The following is a 22,339-nucleotide window of genomic DNA, read 5'->3' as shown; positions in this document are numbered from 1 at the left end:
GTTTCTAAAATGTGTCTACAAAATTTCATAGACTTTGGTTGCTTAACATGAAAAATAAAAAAATAGAATTTAATATCTACAATAAAGTATATTTTATAATGTACAGAAATCGTCTAATTACAATTTTCTTAGGGCAAAAAGCAGAAGTATGGACCAAGCTTCGACTTTAAAGAAAAATAGTAATGTTGCAGTGCACCCTTAATCGGAAGTTGTAAAATGAATCTTACCGGCACAAGTTTCTCAGTAAAGCACGGGATAGGAGTCTCTACTTCAACATTGAAGCGCAGCACGTTGACATGATCGTCATCAGTAAGGGCGTTGAGCAGAGCCAGAACGAACTGCTCAGCGACGATCCGGTTTGAGGAGTTGCTCATGGAACCCGACGCGTCGAGGAGGATCAGTACGTCTCTCGGGGCACCGCCCGCACTTACGTACCATGGCCGAAGTCTGCAGTCATACAGTTCCTCGCCCCCAACTCTCAGCTTGTACATGCTCGGCCAGAGTGCAGCTGAAACATTTTTTCAAGTTTCATTCAGAGCATAATAGAATAGCCTGGAAAAGAAAATTTTTCGTAATCAAACAAACTTCTACAAAGTGTTTCGAATCGTCAAGTGAATCATTTAATCTGAGTCACAGAATAATATAAGAGTTGTCTTAGTATTGTATGTTGTGTGCTGAGTTTATGCGCACTATAGCGATCTAGCAAGGGTTCCCAGTCCCCACGCTCTGAATACTACCTTGATGAATAAGCATCACTGGCCATGGCAGTTATCGACGTCACGACGGGACTACGAAATATTCGAAATTAATTTAAAAAACAAAAAGTTCATATGTTATGATTGCAATGAGTAACTATTAGCTATAAAGTTGTTATACTATTATAATTATTATGTCCTTAAGTTTATCAGTTAGGTAGTAAGTAGGTACTTGAGATTCGAAGGCTTAAAATAAATGCAGTCGTTGACTCGGGAAATCCCCTATTGCAACTGTGTGAAACAAGAGATCATAACTAATCAGATAATAATTCAGATGAAGAGTCAATTTATATAAATATTATGAAATATCTTTTAAATAAAAGCTTTCAAGGTCGAGCCGAATTCGCACACGGAAGGTGCCGTACCTTTCTTTTTTGTACACGATATTATTTTGTGTAAAATAATATCGTGCACAAAAAATATATTATAGAGACTATTTTGAATTTTTTATTATTTGCTCTTTTATCGGTTATAGGAATATACAACATACATTCTGCGAAAATTTGAATGTTCTACTTATTAGGTACAGTTCGTGAGCTTCAGCCCGCTGACAGACGGACGGACGGAGGAGAGCGGAGGCTTAGTGTCTCGGTGACCCCCTCCGGGTACGGATCCCTAAAAATTAGGTTCGTTGCGTTTGCGCATCATTTATCCAGTACAGCTGTTGGTGTTGACACTTGCATGAAGGTTCCTGATATAGTACTAACAATGTCTAATAGGCGGCGCGCGAGTCGCATAGCATAAAGCATAGGATTCCGGGCATGAGCTAGTCAGCTAAGTATATTTAGTTTTAAATAATATTGAGTTTGATTAAATAATCGATACCGTTGTTTGATGAAATACAGGGTACTATATAAGATCACAAGCAAAAACGAAGAAACGAAAACGAAGATAGTACCTACCTACTAATGATTACTGACAACAAAAAAAATCGTGTAGTTTTTAAAAGTTCGCAATTAAATATTGCAAATAAACATCAGACTGCCTCTAAAGGTCAGCGAACGTTGCGTAAATAAGTGCCACAGGGTCAATGCCGCGTCGAAGGCGGTGTTAACCCGGAGTTTCACAGGCTTTACATTGCCGGTTTAAAAAATAATTAGGCAAATAATAACGCTAAGTATTCGCTAGCGTTCTACTAATTCCCTGTAATAATGTACGAATTCAATTGCAATGAATGTGAGCATGACATACCAGGATAATGGCGTAAAAAACCTTTGGCATTGCACATATACTGTAAGTCCAACGTAGCATCCTTGGCATAGTTATCTCGGAATGTGCTTATCAATCCTTCGGTCCAGTAGATGTGTCCAATCACACGAGGATCTAAAATTTTCGAATTACTTTTTAAAACATCAACAATATTTAAGTTCAGTTAATATAATAGGCTGACATAAAAATATATTCACCATTGAACTTTTCAAGTATATTTAAAAAAGACTGCAAAAGATTGTACCTAATTGTAAAATTTGGCAAATGTTAAAAACACATATTTGTAAAGTTCTAACGTCCAAATGTTTGTAGGTAAATAAATATCGATCTATTTTGCATAAAGTCCAAAATAATATTTTATTAGGTAAAAGATCACATAATTTTTGTTAAAATAAGTAGGTGCACAGTTGCACACATCATGTACCTACATACCTATTTTTGGAAATGAAACATAGGCATCAGGGCCTAGTCAAATAAACGATACATGCGTAGTGACCGTACCCACATCATGAATATTATTCAATTACAGTAGGTACAAGAGATTTCCGTCGGAAATGTAGTCAACATTTACGAATCACGGTTGGATGTTACAAAAATACACACGTAAATACAAGCACGTAAGACGTGGCAATTGTTTGTTCTCACCACATTCAAACACCTCTGTGGCAACGTGCACGCTGGTGTGTTCTAAAGATACTTTCGCATCAAAATGTGCACTATTCACCAGAACCACTCTGTTTCGGCTGCTACAATTCTGAGGCATGTCCCATTCCTTCCCTTTCTCATCCGGCGTGTCTTCGTCTGGCGTCAGTTCCTTCAATTCATCTATTTTCTGGAACATGTTTACGTTTAAAGTCTAATGTTTAAACATGACGTAATAAATGATGTTGCTTTTGGTACCCACTTTATTATATTAGACTTTATATGTTTTCTGTAATAACTGATTCAGAATCGGTGCCATTTTGTAACAATTAAACATAATGTTATCTTCTAAATATATATAAAACTAAAAGACAGACTGATCTATCAACGCAACTTATCAAAAAAAATCTATCTTATAAGGGAAAGGGAAGGGAAAATTTAATGTAATTTTTACATGCAGATAGAGTTATGCAGATATGAGAAGTGGTCTGGTTACAAGAAATTTTTCAGAATTTAGGGCCACACAGACGAAAACGCGTACATAAGTAAATTAAGTACGTAGATACTATATTTTAGTAAAAAAGGTACGTTTATGGATGAGTTGCAGTTGGCATCTATCTACTTACAATACTTTTAGTGAAGACATAGTTAGAAGGAGGGTTTTGTCTTTTAGCAGCCAATTCCTCTGCCTTCCTCATGATCGCTTCTGCAGCGCGACCTCGTCTTTCCAACAGTTCCTCCAATGCTTTAGCAGTCTTCTCGACGATAGCTGTTCCGTTGCGCACTTCAATTTTGATATCAGAAAATCCTTTTAATAGTATATCACGCCGTACAGTTAAATTCTCGTTTTCGTGTAATATGTTTGATATATCTCTGGCCCAATCTTGAATTCTACGTGCAAACATATTACATAAATATTTTTTGACGGATCGACGTGATTTTTGCATGGGTATAGTTTAAGATCTTGAGAGTGACATAGGCTACTTTTTATCCCAAAAATCAAAGAGCACGGGACTTGTAAAACTTAAACCCACGCGTACGAAGGCGCGGGCATCAGCTAGTCAGCTAGTAATTTATAGGTACAATTAAGCTCTTTTATACCAGACTAGCTGATAGGTTTCTTAAAAATCCTGTGGGAACTTTTTGATTTTCCGAGATAAAAGTAACTTATATCACTCTTCAGGTCTGCATAAACACCATTCCTTTGCCAGCGTTGTCGAAGGACAAACCAACAAACAAACAACTTTCGCATTTATAACATGGGAAGTGATGTGTAGCAAGTGTACTAATATTTGGGATAACCTTATGCTTTGGGATAACTATATTTTGACCTTTTGAAAATAATTTATGAAATTTAAAAGTGTTACTTACAATTGAAGTGTAATCGGTCGGAGCATATATTTTTTCTTTTTCTTCTTCGGTGGATCATATTCAATTTGGGACACGTTCGCGATTTTCAATGGCACACTATTTGTTTTACTTCTATTCACCAACAAATGCCCTTGATGTTCTTCAAGAGACTTCTTGATACTATCAACGGAATTGCTTTTAACTATCGCATGTACGGTAAGTGTGATTTCGCATAATATGATTACAATCAGTTGTTGTTTGATATGAAAAAACATTTTTGAAGTTCAACACTTTTAGGGACGGACGGATGGTTCGGGATGTTTAGTAAAGAAAAGAGAGAAATGTAAGGCGCGCGGCGATCACGCTCGCTATGGGCAGACTCCGCAACGCACGGGGCGCCCAGGCTCCCGCCATTGAGGCGCCAGTCTACCCTTGCCAAAGAAAAACTTCTCTGACCTATATATTATATTACATAACACACGTAGGTATGTATACGGAACTTATCAACATACTATAGTTGGTATGATACTTTAAAATTTGTGATTTTGTTACCACAGGCGAATTTTTCAAACGTAAAATTTGTACGCTACTAGAGACTAGATTTTGCTCTCGACTTGGACTACGTGATATAATTTAAAGCACTCGGGAATAAAGTAGCTATAATATATTGGATCATTAGTTTAGGAGATTGTCCATTATGTATACACACTTACAAATTAAAACTTTCTTTTAATAAGTAGGTTGGTATGCCTAGTTAAGGATCGTATTTTTACCCGACTATGGCAAAAACAAAGGAAGCTTTATGATTTTAGAAGTCTATCTATGTATGTACCTATAGGTTGAGGTGGCAATTTTGGGAGGCAATGCCCCGCACACCCGCACAGCCCCCGCTGTAACCCGGTGCGGGCGCGTGCGGGTGACGTGCGGGTATGCGAGGCGTCCCCCCGTATCCATAACCCGACTGCCATCTCGACCTGTCACGTACTATATTATGTATGTTTGTATAAATTATGTATTTCCACCGAAGCGCAAACTACTGAGCCGATTTTAATGAATGAGACATCATTATAAGCTCCGGCTGACATAAGCTAACATTTTATAAGAACAAAATAAGCATGGCTGATGTTACACTAAAAAAAGTGGAGGCCTTTGAAGTTTATTTTCTTGCTATCTTATCGAGTGGGGTGTTAAAGAGCAGAAAATTTTGAATTCATAAATATAATTATAGTACAATATTAAAACACACAAAGTGACAAAACAACAATTCTACTATTATTTCAGCGTGTATTATATTAAGAGGAGGCGGGCTAAAATTTTTAACTTTATGTTGTTATAGGATAAAAATACGGGTACGAGAAAGTTACGAACGTACCAAACAATCAATGAGACGAAATTATTTCTTCAGGTCAAGTAGGAAAAGTTCAAGCGTAGGTAAAGATAAATTTATGGTGAGAGCGCATGACTTATTATTGTGAGACTAAAGACATAAAAAAATTACATAATAAATATTTATTTAGTATTTAAGAAGAAATATTGCACAGTGAAATATTAATAGAAGATAACATAATTTTATTATACTACAAGATAAATATAATTCATACTCCGATAGTGGAAAGTCAAACATTCATTATGATTACGTAGAAATTATTTTAAATTATGAAACTATGTTCTCTATATCACTAGATCACATACAACGTATAATTTTTGCATGTATTTAAAGTGCTTTTGAATATTTTGCAATGCGATAACCGTAATTGATTAAAACTGATAATTATAATAAACACAAATATAATTATTTCTACGAGATCTAGATCCCAAAGATAAAGTTTTGATTAATTGATTCAAGATATATAATATGCCTATCCAATATTAGTCCATTAGTCCAAAATTAATTACCGATATGAAAGGTTTGTAGCTGTAGTTTACGAATTAAGTAGTTAGAAAGTGAAAATTACATAACAGTGAATAATTTTGTGTATATTAATTAAACGTGTGTTTCTAGTAGATGCACCTAAAATTAAAAGAATAGTTCAGTATATCTCTATATATAAAAACGAATTGCTGAATGTGTTGCTGATCACAAATTTCAAGAACAGCTGAACCGATTTTGCTAATTATTTTTTCATAATATTCCTTGAAGTACGAGCGTCACGTTACGTCACGTACGTTAACGTATTCTTACGGAGAGAAAAATTTGAATCGACTTTTAGGCGGTACGAAGTTCGCCGGGATATAATATTAAGTGCACAGTTAGAAATACAAATGAGGAGCTGGCTAACTGAACAGAACGATTCTGATCAAAATACTTTTTTTCATGCCAAGCACAATAGCCTACCTAAAACTGTCCTAAACTTAAGTTCAAAGACGTTTTGTTCACCAGCATCAATAATGTTCATTTCAAAATCACGACAGATCACGTCAAGCCAGTTTGCTTAGAGTTAGAGTGATTTTACACATTATTCAAATTTTTTATCGGGAGTTATAAAAATAAATAATTATTGTTTTTCAGGTTTAACGGTATTTCTGGCCCTCATCGTGACAGCAGTTGCCTCCTCTTGGCTGGACGACATTTGTCCAAAGGAACAGGAAGAGGACTGGACAATAGAAAAGTTGCTGCGCCATGACGACTGCGAAAAGTTCTATATGTGCACGTTCGGACAACCAGTAGAGCGTACTTGTCCTTCTGGATTATGGTTCTGCTTACAGAATATGAGATGTGAATGGCCTCATTTGGTAGACTGCGAAGACAGAAACGTGCCAACGACCACAACATCTACTACTAGTACAAGAAGACCAATAATACCCACGACTACAACCACCACGCCAGCACCGACGACGACGACAACTACAACCACGCCGGCGCCGACAACTACAACAACGACTACAACCACGCCAGCGCCGACAACAACAACTCCTACAACGACTACTACAACAACACCGGCGCCAACAACGACGACCACGACCACACCGGTGCCAACAACTACAACTACGACAACGACTACACCAGCTCCGACAACAACGACTACGACGACCACGCCGGTTCCAACAACTACAACAACTACCACGACTACCACAACCCCAGCACCAACAACGACAACGACAACAGGAAAACCCGAGTTCAGACCAAATGGATGCCCAGTGAATATGTTTATCCATTGGTTACTTCCACATGAAACGGACTGTGTTTTGTTCTACTATTGTGTTTGGGGCGAGAAAGTATTAAGAAGCTGTCCTAGTAACCTGCACTTCAACACAGTAATTCAGGTTAGTCTCTCAAGCAAATCTTATAGACGATTAAGAAATCTAAAATCGCTTATAAACCATTTTTAGGGTTCCGTACCTTAAAAGGAACCCTTATAGGAACACTTCTTTGTCTGTCTGTCTGTCGTGTCTGTCAAGAAACCTACAGGGTACTTCCTGTTGACCTAGAATTATGGCATTTGGCAGATGGGTAGATCTTATAGCAGACATTAAGGGGAAAATCGAAAACCGTGAATTTGTGGTTACATCATAAAAAAAATTAAAATGTGTCCTTGAACTAATAATTAAGTAGTATTTTCAACTTTTAAATTAAGATTACTGTACCAAGCTGAGTATCATGTGAAAGGGCTTTAGCCTTTACCTGAACATTCTAAGGCAGATTTTTATTTATTTTTATGCATAATAGTTTTTATCGTGCGAACTCTCGAAAAAATACGACTGTAGTACGGAACCCTCGGTGCGCGAGTCTAAGTCGCACCTGGCCGGTTTTTTTAATAGCATTTTTCTAATTTTTAAAGGTGATATTTTTAACTTATCGAAAATTTCGATAATAATAATCATAATCAATATCAATCACTATCCATCTTGAGTTTATAGAATAGAATTGACACTTTTAAGGGTTCCGTACCTCAAAAGGAAAAACGGAACCCTTATAGGATCACTTTGTTGTCTGTCTGTCTGTCTGTTTCTTTCTAAAACTTAAAATTACGAAGCCTGCTAGGTAAAAAGGATAGATACTAGCTACCGAAGACGAATGCTTGATTTCCTTATTCTTATATTTTTTTAGGTGTGTGATTGGCCTAGAGATGCCGGTTGTACCTTACCTAACAGAAATAATTAATGAACGAACAAGAGGCCACAAGCCGTGAAGTAATGTCGTATTGTTTTGGATTCAACTATTTATGATGATTGATGACATACCGGATTTTCATAAACACTGCATAAGGAAATAAAACTATTTATTAAAGAACATTTTGTTAAATAATCTTAATTATCGTTTGTTTTTTATAAATATACTTAAATAAACTATGAAAATAATAAAAGTTGGTTTTTATTCATTAAAATTACTCTCTTAGTCATATTTTATGAAATAGATTGCTGCCAACAGTACCTATCTATATAAGATCACAAACAAATTGTGAATTTATTTATGCTGTTCAGTATCTTCTACTTTAGTTACTACCAACCAAGGAGTCGAGTATGAGTATGTAATTAAACACGGTAATCCTTTAGTGTTAAAGAAAGTGATAGGAAATAGATAAACACACAATTTACCTCTAATAGTCAAGACTCTGAAGATAAACTCCTTGATTAATTGAATCCAGTATAAGTATATAATATGACTGCAAGATATAATTGTTCATTATTGAAAATTTCAAAACAGACATGAAAGGTAGGTGTGCATGCATGTGCATATCACATGTTATGTGAAATTGTGTGTTGCAGTGAATAGTGACTTTGTACTTATTATTTAAAAGGTTTTAATTACAAAAAGCATTGTTTTTCAGCTTTTACTTTTTCAGTATTTTTGGCTCTAATTGCCACAACAGTCGCTTCGTCTTGGCCTGATGCAGTATGTCCACCGGAACAGCAAATAGACTGGACGATAGAAAAACTGTTACGTCATGATGACTGCAACAAGTTTTATAAGTGCACATTCGGTCAACCAGTCGAGCAACTGTGTCCTGCTGGCCTGTGGTTCTGCTTAAAAAAATGGAGGTGTGAATGGCCTGAATTGGTTGATTGTGAAGATAGAAACGTGCCTGTAGAGACAACATCTATAACAGAACCTACAACGACTACGATCACGCCAGAACCAACAACCACTACAACAAGGTCGACGACGACAACAACCCCAGAACCAAGAACTACGACGACGACGACAACAACCCCAGAACCAACAACTCCGACGACGACGACAACAACTCCAGAACCAACAACAACTACGACGACAACAACACCAGAACCAACAACAACGACGACGACAACAACACCAGAACCAACAACAACCACGACGACGACAACAACACCAGCGCCAACAACAACCACAACTACAACAACAACACTAGTGCCAACAACAAGTACAACAACCCCAGCACCAACAACGACGACGACTACTACTACAACTCCCGCTCCTACAACGACAACTACAACAGGAACTCCCGGATTACGGCCAAATGGATGTCCAATTAATGTCTTCGAGCATTGGTTACTTCCACATGAAACGAATTGCAACTTCTTCTACTATTGTGTTTGGGGCGAGAGGGTGTTGAGAAACTGTCCTAGTGGCCTGCACTTCAATAGAACAATCCAGGTTAGTCTCTCAACAAAATCTTTTTAAAGTGAAAACTTCTTTAGGCGCGTTGGACAATTTTGGGAAAGGTAAAAACTTCAGTAAGTATCTGTAGCTATGAGTATGACTTGTTGCGTGTATGACATGCGCGACAAGAGTGAATCCGCCTCATATTCGGGAGGTCGGGAGTTCGATCCCGGGCACGCACTTCTAACTTTTGGGAATTATGTGTGTGTTAGACAATTACTTAAATATTAATTGCTTTAACAGGGAAGGAAAACATCGTGAGAAAATCTGCATGTCTGCGATTTCTCCATAATGTTTTCAAAGGTGTGTGAAGTCTGGCAATCTGCACTTGCCTAGCGTGGTAGACTATGGTCAAACCCTTCTTATTCTGAGAGGAGACCCGATTTCCGTTGTGAGCCAGCGGTGGGTTGGTGATGATGATGAAGAATTCTATAAGTAGCAAAAGTACCTATGCCCTTGTCCGTTTAGGAGGACAAGTGGGAAGTGGATTTAATACGGTTTATCTGACAGATTAGCATTATCATCACTAATTATCCCCTAGATATTTATTATTTATCGACCGTGTAGCGAAAACTATAGTCTACTTAATTGATATTTTTAGGGTTCCGTACCTCAAAAGGAAAAACGGAACCCTAATAGTCTGTCTATTGTCTCTGTATGTCAAGAAACCTATACAGGGTACTTCCCGTTGACCTAAAATCTTGAAATTTGGCATGTAGGTAGGTCTTATAGCAGACATTAGAGGGAAAGTCTGAAAACCGTAAATTTGTGGTCACATCTCAAAAAAATAATTAAAATCTGTTTTGAACAAATATTTTTAACTTTTAAAGTAAGATTACTATACCAAGTGGGGTATCATATGAAAGGGCACTACCTGTACATTCTAAAACAGATTTTTATTTATTTTTATGCATAATAGTTTTTGATTTATCGTGCAAAATGACGAATAAATACGACTGTAGTATGGAAGCCTCGGTGCGCGAGCCTGACTCGCACTTGACCGTTTTTTATCATATCAGTAGGGGCTGTTGAAACTGAACAAGTATTATGATAAGGTACGAGAGGCGTGTAGCATACTTACGACAGCACAAATCAGTTTATTTATCTTCATCGTGACCAACCCATCACCAGCCCAGAGCACGGGTCACTTTTCAGAATGAGAAGGGTTTAGGCTAATGTCCGCCGCACTGGCCAAGTGCGGAGTGGCAGACTCCACTCACTTTTGAGAACATTATGCAGGTTTCCTCACGATCTTTTCCGTCACCGTGATTTTTTACATCAGCTAGTACCTAAGTAATAAATAGATTTAATTTTGTAATATTTCTTTCAGGTGTGTGACTGGCCTAGAGATGCTGGTTGCGGGCAACCATAGCTAAGAATGATATTTTGAGACTCATTCGCCAAAAGACGGCGCGGGCCGCGAAGCGAAGACTGCAGTTGAAAGTGATAGCTTTAATTGGGTTTCTGTTATCCTATTTATGATTGTACATAATAAATCTTATAAAAAAACTATTCGTAAGAAAATAAAAGATAAAAAATGTTAAAGGATTTAAAAAAATTATGGCGTATATTAATTAGCTTACATGGAAACAAGTGCGAGTCGGGCGTCGTGGCCCCCCATTTCCTTATTTTTTAAGATAAAAAAAAAGATATTCGTACTCTACTTAATGAGCTCTAAACAATGACACCCTACAATTGCTAGGGTAAGATTTTTTTTTTACTTTTTGTTTATGGAATCCCCCCCTGAAAAAGAATGAATTGAATTTATTATTCAATAAGAATTTGGTTTTTGGTCAACATTCTAAATCAAATACCAAAATTCATCTAAATATATAAAAGGAAAAGGTGACTGACTGACTGATTTATCAACGCACAGCTCAAACTACTGGACGGATCGGGCTGAAATTTGGCATATGACGCATTCATCCGCTAAGAAAGGATTTTTGGAAATTCAACTCCTAAGGGGGTGAAATAAGGGTTTGAAATTTGTGTAGTCCACGCGGACGAAGTCGTGTGCATAAGCTAGTTTAACTATAAGCTAATAAACTGAATGAGTTACAAACCTGAAATTTTGGCGTGTCACCACAGGTCTCTATAGAAACTCGTGACAACGAAAGAAATACACGCGGACGGACAGACAGATAGGCAGCAGAGTGACACTATTAATAGGACTCGGTTTGTACCTACCCTATTTTTTTTTTTTTAATAAAGAATATTAGCCATGTTAAATGATTAATATTCCCCTTTCCTCTCCAACTAAGCGTCAGGCTTGTGCTAGGAGTAGGTACGACAATAGTGCAACGGGCGGGGTTTGAACCGTCGACCTTTCGGTTTTTAGTCCACTCCTTTACCGGTTGAGCTATTGAGGCTCTGATTCCCCTTTGGGTACGGAACCCTAAAAAACAAGTGATTATAAAGGTTGCCTTTTCTCCAGAAATGGATTTAAAAATCAAGCAGGAAAATATATCTATACAATCCATACTTCCATTCCATACTAATATTATAAATGCAAAAGTATGTCTGTATGTTTGTCAGCTAGCTTTTCACGGCCCAACAGTTTCGCCGAAAGGTACAGAGTTAGCTTACATCCCGAGGAAAGGACAAACGATACGTCATTGATGGCGCGTGTGTCGCTGGGTAAGTATGGCGCTAGATGTAGTTTTTTTTTTTTTTTTTTCCACACAAACAGAAAAAACACAATGTTGGTTTCTTCGTGCTCGTAAGCGCTTGGCGGCTTGTCTGAGCACTGCACATTCCTCTGTAGTCTTATACTTACATACATACTATACATACTATTAATGTAGGTAGGTAGTTTTAAAATAAAATAATTATGTCCGCGTATACCAGCTTCAATTTCTGCATACGAGTTGGACCTCGCCACGCCAAAATGTACCATGCCACACAGCATCGATCTCGATAAAATGACTTGACGGAATATTGCGATAAAAGTCATTCTCCCGAGACCAACGCAACGCGGCCCGGCTCACTTCGCTCATAGCTCGGTTCAATATACTGGATAACGCGTATACAGGCTATCCAGTATATTGGACCAGTATATTGGAGTTGAGTATGCAAAATCCGAGTGACGGCAACTATGACTGGATTCTTATTCCTGAGACCCTAAATAATAACAAAACACAATATACTATCTGTCCCGGCTTTACTCACGTAAACGTGATGGCGCGTGCGCGAACGGACTCCCTTTAAAAAGGACCCCGTATGGGTTCGAAACTAGTCGGGCTAACGTCGACTACACACGTGAGTAAAGCCGGGACAGATAGTATTTAGAATGGAAATCACTCACGGTAGTTTAAACGCTAAAACACAATATCTTGCCGCCAGGTGTGATGGTCTCTTCCCGCTCCCTTCACATCAACTTCACATCCCCTCATCGTCCATACATTATTGTTCAAAGCGACCCGCCCCGGCTTCGCATGGGTGCAACGTAGATACTAATGTGGTGTCATTGCCTCGGAAACTCTCAAATGAGAGAATTTTTTTCCGACCTAATTCACATTACTTCAATTTCTCTAGGGATCTCAAATTTTTGGAGAATTAAACTATAGCTATAAACCTTCCTCTTGAATCACTCTATCTATTGGTGAAAACCGCATTAAAATCCGCTGCGTAGTTTAAAAGATCTACGCGTTCATACATACATACATACAGACGCGGGAAGCGACTTTATTTTATACTATGTAGAGATTTGGTTATCAACGTGACTTATACATCCACGACTAATGACTAAGCCGTCTTTACCAGAGTCATTAATTCCACCTTGTAAATGTACTGCAAATTGTCGCACAATGTCCTGTAGTTGCAAAAAAAACCGGCCAAGTGCGAGTCAGGTTCGCGCACCGAGGGTTCCGTACTAAAATCGTATTTTATCGTCATTTTGCACGATAAATCAAAAACTATCATGCATAAAAATAAATAAAAATCTGTTTTAGAATGTACAGGTAAAGCCCTTTCATATGATACCCCACTTTTAATCTTACTTTATATGTTGAAAATACTAATTATTAGTTCATGACCACAATTTTTTTTTGTGTGATGTAACCACAAATTCGCGGTTTTTAGATTTTTACCCGAATGGTTGCTATAAGACCTACCTACCTGCCAAACTTTATGATTCTAGGTCAACGGGAAGTACCCTGTAGGTTTCTTGACAGACAGACAGACAAACAGACAACAAAGTGATCCTATAAAGGTTCCGGATTTCCTTTTGAGGTACGGAACCCTAAAAATGGACCATAAATTGGCCGGCAAGATCCATATTCTTAATCTTTGACCTTTTCTTTACTCAAATCCGTTGGCGAAATTCGGCTAGAATAATAAATTTCCAACATCAATGGTACTCTTCACATTATGCATACTCACTTACCTCGCCTCGCTACGCCTACGCGAGACGCCCGGACTATAAGTAGGTACCTACATAAAATTCTTATACAGGGGATTATAATTTTTATTATATCCGGGCTGTAAAAGATGCAGTGCAAACCGCAGTCGGGGTTTTTTTGGAAACTTTTTAAATTACTTGTTTCATAATGTTGTTAAGCAAGGTATTTACTTACTTACGTATTATTTAATTTATTAGTAAAGTTATAACAAAATATGCCCGTCTGTAAAATTATGCTATAAATTGCTATAAATTTTATGAAGGCGCTAACAAATATCCTACAATTAAAATATTGTAATAGCAATAGGTATTATAGTTCGGGACAGGTTGACATGGCAATCGGGGTATGAGGCTGCCATTTCTTAAAACTGAAATTTAAAATGTCAACTTAACTCTTGTTTGGAGTCCTTACTCTTGAGCCATATGATTTTTTCTGGTGACAAGCCTTATGAATCGATATAATGAAAATAGTGATGAAAGGTGGACACTGGAACTCTCTAAAGATAGTCGTGTTTGGTCACTTTGGACTTAGATATATTTTGTTTTCATGATTAGGTGGGTTCCTTTTACACGACTGTGCAACGCGAAGGAGTGTTATGTGTTCGTCAGTCTATATACCTACAATCTACATATTTCTTTATTTTAAAACGTGTGTAAAAAGGATTTTTATTTTATTTTAAAGAGATTTAAAAAAAAATTAAACACATGCAATTAATTTTGACTAGAGTCGAATTTTTTTATTTCATTTTATAATGATACAATTTCAATTACAAAATTTAAGGTTTGCGATAAATAAGCTTAAAAATACGTTGCTCTTAAAGTCCATGTTCATATTTCGCTTGATTGTTGTCTGTCTCCGCATTCGACGTTGATTGGCCAGTCACACAATCCCAGGGTAGGATTATATAGAAGACCACTCTGACATTCTAATTCCATAGGTTTGCCATGGCTACATTTGTAGAACTGATTGCACATCTCGTGAGCTACAAGTACGCCTTCGGATCCTGCGCGTGCACAGATGTCAGATGCGTTTGCAGGGTTGTCATTGCCGGAGTCTTCGTTATCAGGAGTGATCCTATCGCCGCAGTCTACTTGTTCAGGCCAGTCACACCATCCTTTGATAGGATCAAACATAAGGGTATTCATACACCTCAGGACATTCGGTACCCCAGCATAACATTTGTAATACTGGTTGCAGTTTTCGTGTGCAACTAATACCCCGTTAGATCCTTCACGAGCACAGATTTCTGGTGCTTCACTAGGATCACAGTTGTTGCAAGATTCCTCGCTGTCATCTTCGCTCTGAGTGTTATTGCGTTCCGGGATGACTCTGTCACCACAATCAACACTTTTAGGCCAGTCACAACGCTCTTTGCGAGGATTATAAAGAAGATTATCTGCACATCTCATAGCAACAGGGCTATTTAAATTGCATATATAGAATTCGTCGCAGTTTTGATGGGCAACCAGTACCCCGTTCGTATTATTCTGTGCACAGATTGCAGCCGCTTCAGCAGGATTGTCGTTGATAGGGCCATCAATTTCTTGATCGTCATCATTTTCATTGTTGTTGTCATTATCATCTACAGGTTCTGAAATGGTTTTGTTACCACAGTCGACGTTTCCAGACCAGTCACATTGGTTTTTGGTAGGACTCCAAACAAGACCCTCGGGACATACTTTAGAAATAGGTTGTCCACCAGAACACATGTAAAAACTATTGCAATTTTCGTGGGCTATTAAGACACCATCGGATTCCTTTTGAGCACATATTTCTGATGCATCTGGGGTATCATGGTTCATAGCAATTTCTTCGTCGTCATTATTTTCATCGTTGTTGTCATTGTCATCATTATCAACATGTTCTGAAATGGTTTTGTTACCACAATCGACTTTTCCACGCCAGTCACATTGGTTTTTGGGAGGACTCCAAACAAGATCCCTGGGACATATTTTAGAAATAGGTTGTCCACCAGAACACATGTAAAAACTGTTGCATTGTTCATGGGCTATTAAGACACCATCGGATTCCTCTTGAGCACATATTTCTGATGCATCTGGGGTATCATGGTTCAAAGCAATTTCTTCATCGTCATCATTTTCATCGTCGTTGTCATTACCATCACCGCCAACAGGTTCTGATATGGTTTTGTTACCACAGTCGACTTTTCCGGACCAGTCACATTGATTTTTGTCAGGATTCCAACAAAGGCCCCTGGGACATGGTTTGGCGATAGCTTGTCCCTCAGAACATATGTAAAACCAATTGCAATAATCGTGAGGGATTAAGGCATCATTGGATTCCTCTTGAGCACATATTTCTGATGCATCTGGGGTATCATGGTTTATAGCAATTTCTTCATCGTCATCATTTTCATTGTCGTTGTCATTACCATCACCGCCAACAGGTTCTGATATGGTTTTATTACCACAGTCGACTTTTCCGGACCAGTCACATTGATTTTTGTCAGGATTCCAACAAAGGCCCCTGGGACATGGTTTGGCGATAGCTTGTCCCTCAGAACATATGTAAAACCAATTGCAATAATCGTGAGGGATTAAGGCATCATTGGATTCCTCTTGAGCACATATTTCTGATGCATCTGGGGTATCATGGTTTATAGCAATTTCTTCATCGTCATCATTTTCATTGTTGTTGTCATTACCGTCATTATCATCATCTTCAATCTCTGGAATTGTTCTGTTACCACAAACGACATTCTCAGCCCAGTCACACCGTTTTTTGTATGGATTGTAGAACGTGTTTCTCGGGCATCTTATGGTAACGGGCTGTCCACCTGCACATTTATAGAGTCGAGTGCAATACTCGTGAGCGACTAAAACACCATCGGACCCACTTCGTGCACAAATTTCGGGTGCCTCAGCAGGATCGCAGTTGCACGTCTCATCGTCTTCATCATCACTTTCTGGGCTTTCGGTTTGTTCTGGGATTGACTCAGATATGTTTCTCCCAGCGCAATCCACGTTGTAAGACCAGTCACATTCTAGTGTTTCCGTATTGAATAAAAGGGTTTGTGCACAATAACGCTCAACCATATCTCCATTAGAGCACTGATTGTACATGTTACAGTTCTTGTGAGGCAAAATTTTTTGGATGGCTGTGTTTATAGGACATCCTAGTTCATTCAATTCTACATCTATATCTATTTCAATAACGTTCCCGAGAACTACGGTGATTGCGCAGGCCAATATAGCTGCGACTGAAACAAAAAAAAATTAAATCAGTAAATAAATAAAAAATACATTGAAGACAATTTTAATTTCGTAGAGTATTTATTTAAACATAAATATTAATTTATATGATGTATTACTATTATTGCGTGATGCTGCAAACTTCAAAAATACATGCACGATTCATATTTTGCTACCTAACATAAACATTATTTTTGTATGGATAAATTTTATCACACACAAGACAGATTAAGTATAAGAATAATAAATATTTTAACTTGCTCCTAATTTTGGCCAGGGCGGCGGTCAATCTCAACGAAGACTAATTACGCAGGAGATAATTATTAGGTATAGTACACATTAAGTATGTGCTCACATCATATTATTATCTTATATCAGCTGTCCGATGGGATGGCAATCCGACAGGACCGCTTAGAACTATCACAAAGCTGTTAAGCAGCTCATGAATATCATTATTATTTTACTGTACCTACCTCTCATTTTGTAGCGGTTGATCACTCTTGCACAAGTATTTACCAATGCACCGTACTGATGGAACTACAAGAAATGCACAAAATTCGTTTGCTGACCTGGTATTATATATGAAAAGATTATCTTTTGATATCTTTGATTGTAAAATCATTTCAAAGGATTTAACGACCTCATCTATCGGAAATTATGTGATATAAAAGTACTTGAAAAATATAGATAATTGGTTAAGTGGCAATCAGAATTCGTCATAAAGGTTCCGTCAGTCAGTGCCTTTTTAGAAAAACTATATAGGTAAGTACTCAGAGTTATACTTAATTTAATACAAAAAGTATATTATACTTTTTGTTTTCAAAGCGGTGTGTTATCAAGAGCAATAAGAAATCCATACTTCCAAACTAATATTATAAATTTGACAGTGTGTCTGTCTGTCTGTCTGCCAGCCTTTCACGGCCCATCCATCCAACCGATTTTAATGAAATTTTGTACAGAGATGGCTTGCATCCCGGGGAAGAAAAATCCCGGAAAATCAAAAAGTTCGCTCAGGATTTTTAAAAACCTTAGTCCACGCGGGTGAAGTCGCGGGCATCTACTAGTGATGAATAATGAAGTGCTAAATGTAAACTAAAGCCGCGCTGTTTTAACTATTTATCTCCTAATTATATAAGTCTAAAAGGAAAAGGTGACTGACAAACTGGCTGCCTGATTTATCAACGCACAGCTGAAACCACTGGATGAATCGGGCTGGGCATGCAGGCAGCAATTAGACATCTATTATAAGAAAAGATTTTTGAAAATTCAAGCCCTAAGGGGATAATATAGGGGTCATATAGGGGTGTCAAATTTGTGTAGTCCACGCGGACGAAGTCGCGGGCAAAAGGTAGTCAAGAAGATATGTATCAAACTAATATGCCAAGCTCTCTGATGCAGCAGTGCAGTTTGGAAAAGCAATCAGGTATATTCTGAAAAAGTATACTTCCGTATTCTGCTTTATTAGCACCAGAAGAATTTGCGTTCCCGTACTATTAGTACCTGTGCTGAATACTTAGTAAGTATTGATCTTGAAAAACTTTCATCATGTGCGTTTTGACGACCTCCTGGCGTGGTGGTGAGCGTTGTGGTCTTATAAGTGGGAGGTACCGGATTCGATTCCCGGCAGGGACAGTTTGAGAATTTATATGTTCTAAATGGTCTCTGGTCTGGTTTGGTGGGAGTTACCATCCTACCGGCAAAGCTATGCCGCCAAGCGATTTTAGAAACCGACCAGGGGTATGGGCTTTAATGAAACTGCCATACCCCTTCCAAGTTATTATCTACCATTTTAGACTATACTTACCACCAGGTGAGATCGCAGTCAATTATAAACTATAAGAAACTATAAGAATTAAAAAAAACCGTTTTAATCTTAGATAATGTAGTTTTTCAAATAGGATGAGATCGCTATCAAGCAGAAACCTCCATCGGAAAAAATGTTAAAAACCGGCCTTTACTTGTACATTCTAAAACAGATTTTTATTTATTTTAGGTATAATAGTTTTTGATTTATCGTGCAAAATGTCAATAAAATACGATTGTAGTACGGAACCCTCAGTGCGCAAATCTGACTCGCACTTGGCTGGTTTTTTTGTAACGGGGACTAGGTATATCAAAAACTAAACTAGTTAGGAATATGAAATTTGGTATATTGTGTAGTGTACCATATACTACATTTAAACAACAAACACTGAAAACAACGATTTATAAAATAGTTTGTAATCTATGACCAAAACAAACGAACGTTTTTGGGTTTTTCTTTCACCGTTTAGGTATTCTAGCTCGTTCTAGCTCGGAAAATAAATATTTCACGCACCCAAAATATCATGATATTCATAATTACGTACGGAACCCTAAAAGAGCGAGGCCTGACTTGTACTTGACCGGTTTTTTTCTACCCGTTGGATTTCAAATAGCCACCCATGTAATATTTCGCAATATTTTCCAGGACCATTTTACTGGTAAAAGTTGAGTCACAGTCCAACAAAAAGGATAATACATGAAAGTTTATTGCATGTACATAGATAATGTTATCAGTCAATAAATTCAGATTTATTTGTTTTATTGCCAATATGGATGTGTATCATAACTCTATAACCTGCGGTATCATTGAAGCAAATCTATCAATAATTAAGTACTAGGTAAACTAATAAATAACTAAAATAACAACGTCACGGTTAAGTCGTTAGAGGTTGTGAAAATCGGACGTACCTAATTATGCCGGCATAAAATAAAAATTGTTAATTGAGTTTTACTTTTATTCCGGCTTTTGATTCCGGAGGACTTAGCACAAAATGTTCTATACACAATACTTTGGCCGAACCTTGGCCAAAAAATGAAAAATGTATGCGAGAAAATCAAAGAGTTCTCACGACACTTTCGAAACCTAAATCCGTGCGGACGCAGCTGTGTGCATCAGTTAGTAAACATTTTTTATTAATTTTTGAAAAACAACTTTCTTTATTTTGAGTTTACATTCGATAGGTTTTAGATGGTTTATTTCCACAATGTGACACTGGTTCTGATAACTGATTCTGAACAAGGGCACCCAAGGGACGGATCCTACTACCGTAGGTACCTGCAATACCTAATCTTAAAGTCTGCAGAAGGAAGCTCCACCTTCTTCATCATTGTTTGCTGGCTTGTAGTGGCACGTCTTCAAAACTGTTATGCAGCCCTGAAATAAAGATGATATGTAGGTAATAGATAGGTATATATACAACTACTATACTATATGTGTAGGTAAAGAATAAATACTAGATAGTAGATAGGCTTAGGACCTTAGGTAGATTGTTTTCTCTATGTGGAACAGAAACAGAACGAATGAACCAAAAGCTTAATTCGCTATAATCCGCTGAAACAAGTCGAATCTGTATGGTGCCAATTGCAGCATGCGACATGCACCGCCCGCCTTCCCGCTGCTAAACATGCAGGAAATCCAGCCACCAGGAAGCAATACGCAACACGCAGAACCACGCAAATCCCAAACACTCGACGCACGTTTCGCCACGACACGGGAGCATCCTCAGGAGATTGCAAAGCGGATTATAGTAAATTAGCTTTTGGTTCATTGTAGGTATATATATCATGGATTTCCGCAAAGTAACGCCTGCTTCCATACAATAGAAACATAATCGTTATTCGTTTCAAGCTTGCTCAGGGCCTACTAGTAGCCAGGTACACCACCTAGGCTACGAAGGAAGTTTGCTAGATATCTTCTATTGATAGATGGTTGGAACAATCGGATCGTCAGCTCTTTAGTGGTAGTTATGTTGTGTGATGGATTTAATATAAAAACATCATTGTTTATTTTTCGGGTTCCGTACCCGACAGAGATAATTTATTACAAGTAATTATCTCTGGTACCCGATGGGTGTCTAGGGGATCTAACTAAGCCTCCGCTGTCCCTCCGTCCGTCCGTCTGTCAGCGGGCTGTATCTCGTTAACCGTAATAGTTAGGTACCTACAGAGTTGAAATTTTCACATAATATGTACTTATTTCTATTTCTTTTCCAGTTATAACATAATATATCATATAATAACACAATATCCGTGTGGCTCTAGGTCTCAGATTGGGAACACCACTGTGCCATCAGCACAGATGTCCGTGTGGAAAAGAGGTTGATAAATTTGGAATCCACGGACTCTCTTGCCAAAGGAGCTCTGATAGGCTGTTTAGGCATGGCTCTCTTAACGATACAATTAAAAGAGCTCTTGCCACCATAAATATTCCTGCGCTCATTGAGCCGGCAGGGATTAGTCGGGATGATGGCAAGAGACCTGATGGATTGACGCTGGTTCCCTGGGAACGGGGACGGGCGCTAATGTGGGACGCAACTTGCGTTGACACATTGGCCCCGTGTCATATCAGGAAGACAGTATCAAGACCGGGAGCCGCAGCAGAAACAGCTGAAAACGGCAAGCGGCGCAAGTATGCCTCTCTTATAGAGAGTTACATTTTTGTGCCGTTTGCCGTGGAGACCCTGGGGCCATGGAGTCTTAGTGCTAAAAATTTTTTACGAGACATTTCACCGCGATTAATAGCCTCATCTGGTGACAGAAGGGCTGGCTCATTTTTTGCGCAACGGATCAGCCTGGCTGTCCAGCGCGGAAATGCAGCCAGTATTCTTGGCACCATTCCACGCGGTCATGATTTATATAGTAATTAGATAAGGCTAGCTTTAAGTTTTATTGTAATAATAAAAAAATAAAAAAAAAGTTATAACAACAAATATTTTGAAATTCCGCCATGAAAATAAAAAAGTGTTTTCTCGTACGATGGTAGGTAGGTATCTACAGAAGCCTTCGTGTGCGAGTCCGACTCGCACTTGACTGATTTTTATATTGTTGCCTGCTTAAATATATGTAGCAAATGTTTATTAGGTAACCAATAAAATTAAAATATATTAAAAATAAAATGATTTTTTTTACGGATAATCAATATATCGACATCTAAAATTCTAAATCAATTTGCTACTCGTAAATTGAGCATTCCAACAGGTAAACTGCCTTATTACCTTAAGTACATTACGAGTACCTACCTATCTACCCCTTTATTTTGTTTTTTACACTGAATAGGTACCTCCTTTTATATATTTCTTTTTCAATATTTTAGCACTCCTAAATTCTATTAAAATCCCTCAAGATAAAGTATGATCTATGGGGAGGCCATTGTCTAGATTTAAAGAA

At 37.9% G+C, this 22,339-nt stretch overlaps 3 protein-coding genes across 7 annotated transcripts in view; 1 reads left to right on the top strand and 2 right to left on the bottom strand.

Moving 5' to 3' along the window:
- The window catches only part of LOC117990240 (voltage-dependent calcium channel subunit alpha-2/delta-3-like), a 28,136-nt gene extending 23,791 nt beyond the window's left edge, over positions 1-4,345 (bottom strand). For 2 of the 5 annotated variants that reach the window (XM_034977703.2, XM_069504221.1), the window contains exons 1-5: positions 3,978-4,345; positions 3,233-3,497; positions 2,610-2,796; positions 1,947-2,078; positions 228-508 (exon numbers count right to left, since the gene is read on the bottom strand). In XM_034977703.2, the coding sequence (XP_034833594.1) occupies positions 228-508; positions 1,947-2,078; positions 2,610-2,796; positions 3,233-3,497; positions 3,978-4,231 (1,119 nt within the window). In that variant the 5' untranslated portion in view covers positions 4,232-4,345. Of the gene's footprint in view, positions 1-227; positions 509-585; positions 605-737; positions 885-1,946; positions 2,079-2,609; positions 2,797-3,232; positions 3,498-3,977 lie in introns of those variants that run through there. The other 3 variants (XM_069504222.1, XM_069504223.1, XM_069504224.1) reach the window with 3 other exon arrangements.
- On the top strand, positions 4,312-11,007 carry LOC117990071 (mucin-2-like). Its single transcript, XM_034977519.2, has 5 exons — positions 4,312-4,441; positions 6,466-7,220; positions 8,598-8,610; positions 8,726-9,531; positions 10,868-11,007. Exons 1-5 carry the CDS (start codon positions 4,327-4,329, stop codon positions 10,907-10,909), a joined length of 1,731 nt encoding a protein of 576 aa, XP_034833410.2. The 5' UTR covers positions 4,312-4,326; the 3' UTR covers positions 10,910-11,007.
- Positions 11,008-14,647: 3,640 nt separating this feature from the next.
- On the bottom strand, positions 14,648-17,791 carry LOC117990056 (chitin-binding domain protein cbd-1-like). The gene is made up of 2 exons (XM_069504056.1): positions 17,623-17,791; positions 14,648-17,157 (listed from the first exon to the last, which is right to left on the bottom strand). Exons 1-2 carry the CDS (start codon positions 17,627-17,629, stop codon positions 14,765-14,767), a joined length of 2,400 nt encoding a protein of 799 aa, XP_069360157.1. The 5' UTR covers positions 17,630-17,791; the 3' UTR covers positions 14,648-14,764.
- Between the last annotated feature and the right edge of the window lie 4,548 nt (positions 17,792-22,339).

Source organism: Maniola hyperantus, chromosome 17, assembly GCF_902806685.2.
Source record: "Maniola hyperantus chromosome 17, iAphHyp1.2, whole genome shotgun sequence".
Taxonomy (NCBI): Eukaryota; Metazoa; Arthropoda; class Insecta; order Lepidoptera; family Nymphalidae; genus Maniola; species Maniola hyperantus.
This window is presented reverse-complemented; position numbering and strand designations above follow the sequence as displayed.